Source organism: Arvicanthis niloticus, chromosome 5, assembly GCF_011762505.2.
Source record: "Arvicanthis niloticus isolate mArvNil1 chromosome 5, mArvNil1.pat.X, whole genome shotgun sequence".
NCBI classification, from domain to species: Eukaryota; Metazoa; Chordata; class Mammalia; order Rodentia; family Muridae; genus Arvicanthis; species Arvicanthis niloticus.
In genome coordinates this window covers 100,236,672-100,243,014 of record NC_047662.1, presented here as the reverse complement: position 1 = coordinate 100,243,014, position 6,343 = coordinate 100,236,672, and the positions used below count along the sequence as shown (strand labels likewise).

The following is a 6,343-nucleotide window of genomic DNA, read 5'->3' as shown; positions in this document are numbered from 1 at the left end:
ACCCTTTTGTGAAGTTGGAAGCCCCTTTTCATGGGAGGGGGACGTATATCAGATATTCTACATATTATATAGAATTAGCAACAAAATAGTGACACAGGGCACTGCAACATGAGTTGTATTAAACTCATTTAATACGTGGAGCTGTAGTAAAGGATTACAACATTAGGTAGGTTGAGAACCATTGGTTTAAGGGCTGGATGTAACCAGCCTGAGAAAGATATGTATGTAGGCAACAGCAAAGCTGCAGGGGCTGAGCCTCTTAAACCCTTTGACACTGATGGCCCGGTGTAGGCACGAAGCTGCAGGGTTTGGAGCTTGCCCTGCGTTTGGTTTATGTCCAGTGTTGTCACTGTGCTCCTGTTTCCCACTGTGTCCCTAATTCCTTCCGTGCCCCATTCCTCATGCCTCTAGTCCCGTGCCTCCACTGCACTCTTTGGAAGAAAATGTATACTCTGCTGTTGTGGGTTGGAAGTCTGTAATTTTCATTTTACCGGGACGTTATAGTTGAGAGATTCCCTTAGGTCTCAGAAGAAACTCAGTACTTAGTGTTGAGACTGTTTGAGACTACAGGGACTTTAAAGGTGGACTGCCTGACTGTACTTTGCATGCAGTATTCCACTAGTTTATGGGAGTCAGGAGTGGATGCAGTTTGAATGAGAATGTCTTCCATAGGCTCAGGCATGTCAGTGTGTGCTCCTCTGTCAGTGCTGCTGTCTGCCGGGGGCGGCCTTGGTAAGTCCATGGCCCCCCCCCATTTGCATTCACTTACCCTGCTGTTTGCTTGTAGTTGAAGATGTTTCTCAAGCTCCCTGCCCTGGCCTCCTGCTCCCGTGCCTTCCCCGCCTTTATGAATTCTCTACAACTGTAAGTTAAAAAGGAAACTCCCTTCTGTAAGTTGCCTTGACCACCTTCATCGCAGCCACGGAAGGTAACTGATAGGCTGGCACTTGTTGGTGCTTATTCCAGGGTACAGTTAGTAGGCAGAGCTTCCAACTTTTATATTTGTCTTCCAAGAAAGAGCAGATTTTAAGCTGGGTGTGGTGATTGATTGTTTATAATCCCAGTACTCTGGAAACTGAGGCAGGAGGATTGTGAGTTTAAGACAAACCAAGGATACAGAGTGAGACAAGTGAGATTCTGTCTCAAAAACAAACAACAAAAGGACAATAATCTAGTCGGAATCCAGATCCATGGCTCTGAGCTTTAGGTGTTACACAGCACGCTCAAACACGCATGCTTAACACTGCCTCTGCTGACGTTCTGGGTCACAGAGCAGTGGAAGGCTCTCCTTCCAGAAGTTCTAAGTCCTGCCACTAAGGCTGTCATAACTTGGACCCCAGTCTAAAGTATCTCACAAACTCCACAAGTAAAGCATCTTTCCGCAGACTCTGGGGTGCGACACATCTGTCCAGTCCCTTGACTGTGGTGACTATTTAACAGGAATATGCCTTCTTGAAAGGTTGTGAAATGTATAAAGTTACTTTGCTAAAAAACTAAGTGAGTGAGCATTTCTGTTGAGCTTTTCTTCTGTCGTGTGACAGGCTCGTTCTGTGGTCTGAGGAAGGGTGCGACAGGCTGGTTCTGTGGTCTGAGGAAGGGCTGTTAATCCCAGCCTTCCCACGATGCTAGCATCCCAGGTCTATGAGGAGTCCTGCATCTGGGTCAGCTGTTGCTCCTTTTGGTGCAGGAAGTGTCCCTGGAACCCACAACAGGGTTTGCAGTAAGATGACCCCATCAGAGCGGCCTTTGCCAAACCTTGTGGGGAAAGGTGGATTTGAAAGGTGTGATATTCTTGATTGTCAACTTGATTACATCTAGAATTAACTAAAACCCAAGGGGCTGGGTACACCTGGGAGGGATTTTTAATTAAATCATTTGAAGTAGGAAGGTCCACTTTTAATCCATATCTTTTAAGGTGGGAAGATCCACCTTTAATCTGGGCCACACTTTCTGGTGAGTTTCTGTGAAGTACAAGGAAGAAGGAAGCGACTGCTCTTGCCTGGTTACCCTTGCTTTCCATTCATGAGTATTAAAGTCTGCTTCACAATTCTGACGTATACTGAAGAGCAGCTGAGACATCCAGCCTTGTGCACTGAACAGGAAGGACTCTTGGGCTTTCCCTTGCAAGACAGCCATTGTTGGACGAGCTGAAGCACAGCCTGTGAGCCATTCTAATAACCCCTTTTATAGAGATTCATTCTATCAGTTCTGTTCTAGGGAACCCTGACTAATACAGAAAAGAAGAAAAAAAAAAAAAGCAAAGACACTTCTGGTTATTTCTGGGATTCAATATCAAGTTTGCCTTTTAAAAATAAGATTTATTTTTACTTATGTGTATGTGGGGGAGGAGTATGTACATTTGAGTGCAGATGCCCTAGACAGCTGAGGCACGGGATCCCCTGGAGCTTGGCTTCCAGGCAGTGAGCTGTCTGACATGGTTGCTGGGAACTAAACCTGGGTCTCTGGCAAGAGCAGTTCAGGCTCTTAACCACTGAGCTGTCTTGGCAGCCTCCCAGTTTGCCTTCGAAGAAATACTGATCTAAAAGAACATGGTTCCACTAGTTAGCTCTTGAGTCTCAGTCCAAGTCCATTCCCGGGACGCCTAGTGGATCCTGCGGGTTGTGTAGTCTAGAACCATGCTGGCTGCACCAAGCAGGGCCGGGTCAACCAAGTCTGAAACCACCACATCGACATCCTGCACGGAGGACAAGGCTTGCTGGCGGATGACATCCTTCACGATGTGGATGTAGTGACTAGCCAGGACTCCAGACAGGATCACCAGGGAAGGGTTCATAGTGTGGAGGATGTTCACAACCCCAAGCCCCAAAGCAGTTCCAGCTGCAGGAGAGCAAAAGCAGAGAAGTTTCCAGGAACTGTTAAACACCAGGAAGTGCTATATTTAAAAGCTGTTCATGAAGGCCAGGTGCGATGGCACACGGCTTTAGTCCTCAGGAGACAGAGGTAGGTGGATCTCTGTGAGTAGGCCAGCCTGCTCTACACAGTGAGTTCCAAGACAACCAGGACTATAAAGAGGACCCTGTCTCAGAAAACAAATCCAATCCAAAGCTATTGATGACTTACTGTTTGTCACATTTTTTTGTTTTGTTTTGTTTTGTTTTTGAGGCAGACTCTTAACAGTGTGACCCCAGCAGGCCTCCAGCTTGGCAGTCCTTGTCTTGCCTATAAGGTCTGAGTTGGCTTTTTGTTTTGCTTTGAGACAGGAATCTCACAACACGGCTCAGAACTACTGGAATCAAGCAATTCTCCTGCCTCCACCTCCTGAGAAGAGGCCTGTATGAGAGTGTCCTGATTTAGTCTCCTGTTTGAGGCAGTGCTCATTCTGTGTCTAGGCTGGTCTTGAACTCACTCAATCAAGCAAGTACCTGGATGTCTAGAGCTGATGTTCTTTCTTCTCTAGGCCTCTCAGCAACCATATCCTTCTTTCCCATTTCTCTCTTGGTGTCAGCACAGACAACAAAGGAGACCCCATCGGAGAAAACAGAGGAATGGGAGTCTAGCTTAGTGGCAGAGTGCTTGCCAGAATGTATAAAGGCCCTGTGTTTATTCTAAGTACTGCAAAAATAAACAAAATTTTGTATATACTATAAGCTATGACCTTAATTATGCGACCATTACCGGAAGGCTGGAAAGACATCCTAACAGTTGGTGACTGAGCGGGAGAACTCGGTAGTTTTCTTCCTCCTATCCTCTACGTCTCAATACCTATCCATAAACTTGTAATATTTCAGTATAAAGTAAGGATTATGACACTTTTAAAGGCAGTGCTTGTAAACATCAACATTTCCCTCTCAGCAGGAAAAGTTTCTGAGTGCACAGTGCCGAGCACTGCGCCTGAGGGGAACTGAGGCTCTGGGAGCCCTGGGCCTCTGGAACCAGTGGCTCACCTGTTCGTAAGATGCTCTGGGCCTTCACGTTGCCCAGCTTGGCAGCTTGGATGAGATGGAGGGCACCCACAGCTTCATCTTTTGGCACTGACATCCCTTCCACCAAGAGCAGGTCCTCTGAGCAAACAGGAGGAGCGATCAGGAATGAGGAGGAATGAGGAGCAGCCCTGAGGGGCCTCGGCCACACCGGTGTCCACCAGCAGTAGCTCACATGAGGCCTTCTCATGGTGGCAGAGCCACCTGTCACTGCCCGAGCCTCTGCTGCCCTCTTGCCAGCACACTTCTGAATTTACCTACATGGAAGCCGCTTGGAGCTGACCGGCCCCCTACCTGCTGCTTGCCCGGCTTCTCCCTTGTTATCCTCCCCACTCGGCCTTCTCTGCCCAGCTCTGAAGTCTACCACAGCAAGGCTCGGCTCGTGGCTATGTGCTGGGCCTGGCGAGCTCACGCTACATCTGTTCCAGCAGCCACTACTAGCTGCACAGGCCCGCCCACATCACTTCATTCTGTATGGCTCTCCTTTCTACAAGGCTGGAATAATAAAAACTAAATTACTTAAGCAATTAAATTAGACAGTGGACATGGATTACATACAAAGCTGGCTCTACTAAGTGCTAAGTAAACAGTAGAGGCAGGGTCTATAATGGAACCTAGGAGTCACCAGTCCCTGCAAGCCCCAGGGACCCTCCTGCTGGGATGTGGTGCTAAGGATCCTAGTGAAGCCCTCATGCCTATGGGGCAAGTGCTCCCTGGGCCAGCTCCACAGCTCAACAGTGGACACCACTGTCTGTCCTGGAAGAACTCCTATGCCATCCACACTCCCTTCCTAATTCACATATTCCCTGAAGCTCAACCTCGGGATGGTACCCTGATACTCCTTCCTTTCCCTGTATGGAGGGCAGGGTGGGAACTCTAGTGTCCCCTGTATAGGTCGCCACCGCCTTGGCCTTGCTCTCAGTGCATGTGGCACACTGAAACAGAAGATGTTCACTGTCTATCTCTTCACTAAAATGGACCTGGAGGCTGGGTTGTGTGCACACTGATGGCTGAGAAACAAGACTGAAAGAGCTCTTCCCTGCTGTCTTGGGTGTAGGCCCTGTGCACCTCCCCCAGGCAAGGACAAGTGTAAATCTGGATCAGGACCAAAGATGCTTTGAAGCATCAGAATGAAGGAAATGAAGACTTAGTTCAAAACCATGGCTTCACGTCAGCTCGTCTGCCATTCGGTTAGTTACTTCCGAAGGTGACAGATACCAACCGTCATGGAGCTTCTTTGCTTCCCTCTGCAAGGCCATTCCAGAGGCATACGCTTCAATACACCCATGGCTTCCACAGGAGCAGTCAGGACCATCCAGAGACACCACGAGATGGCCAAGCTCTGCCGCACAGAAGGAGCTGCCATGGATAAGCTCGTGCTGGTGGATGATTCCTCCACCAATCCCTGCAGGGAGAGACGAGGCACTGAGTGGTACAAGCACCCCTGAAACAGGACGCCAGGCTGTGGCAGTGCCCACTTGCTCATGAAGTGCCTGCTTCTCTAGATGGCTGAGGCTCACCACGCACTCAAACTGAAATGGTGCCACTCTGGAAGGCAGTGATGGTAGCACACCTCTGAGGTCTCCCGTCCCATCTGGCTGGCTTACTATGACTTCAAACGGCCCACCTTGTGTTGGTGGATGGTCCCTCAAGTACACACTGCCTCCTCTATGCACTGGAGTGAGATGTCCCCAGCTAGCAGACTGATGCAGTGAGATGGGAGCCAGCAGGGAGCAGGCAACTCCAGACAGTGCTGTGGGAAGCTTCTTCAGGTCCTGGGGGATTGTGGCCCTTACTGACTCAATGGGACTTGGACATCACACCCTTAGTGGCTTCACTCTACTCTCCCCCCAACCCCCACGCTCTTGCTTCTCAGGCCCACCTACACAAGAAAAAATTCAAGCTCTGCTTCAGGGAAGGGAAGGTAAGACAACCTGTCAAATTGTGTTACAGTGCCTGCTTCCAGAAGCCCAGAACGTGGTATATGACTCTGGGCCATGCCTGAAATTCTCCCACTCTAAAACAACAAAGACAACATCTGTCCTATGTGGGGCACTAGTGCACTGACTCTGTAGCTCACTGACTGCCCTGACCTAGAAAACGTATCCAGGTTTGTTAAATTGTTCAACACAGAAGGAAGATTGCATGAAAACCCACAAGCTTAGTCAGGATGGTGGCACACCACTTATAACCCAGAGTTTGCAAGGCTGGGGCAGCAAGTTCAAGTGTTCAAGGCAGCCCAGGGACATGAGATCTTTGTCAACCAACAAGAGCCTGAAGGATACTGGAATAAAATGTAAGAGGTATGTTGCCCAGCTGACCTGGAAATTACAACAATCCTCCTGCCTCTACTGGGGGCAGGGATTCAGTGCTGGGATTCAGGCATGAGCCCTCATGCCTGG

At 49.0% G+C, this 6,343-nt stretch overlaps 1 protein-coding gene across 3 annotated transcripts in view; it reads right to left on the bottom strand.

Moving 5' to 3' along the window:
- The window catches only part of Gne (glucosamine (UDP-N-acetyl)-2-epimerase/N-acetylmannosamine kinase), a 45,756-nt gene that overhangs the window by 3,060 nt on the left and 36,353 nt on the right, over nucleotides 1-6,343 (bottom strand). For 2 of the 3 annotated variants that reach the window (XM_076935066.1, XM_034502387.2), the window contains exons 10-12: nucleotides 5,164-5,346; nucleotides 3,906-4,022; nucleotides 2,298-2,838 (exon numbers count right to left, since the gene is read on the bottom strand). In XM_076935066.1, the coding sequence (XP_076791181.1) occupies nucleotides 2,603-2,838; nucleotides 3,906-4,022; nucleotides 5,164-5,346 (536 nt within the window). In that variant the 3' untranslated portion in view covers nucleotides 2,298-2,602. Of the gene's footprint in view, nucleotides 1-2,297; nucleotides 2,839-3,905; nucleotides 4,023-5,163; nucleotides 5,347-6,343 lie in introns of those variants that run through there. The other variant, XM_076935067.1, reaches the window with a different exon arrangement.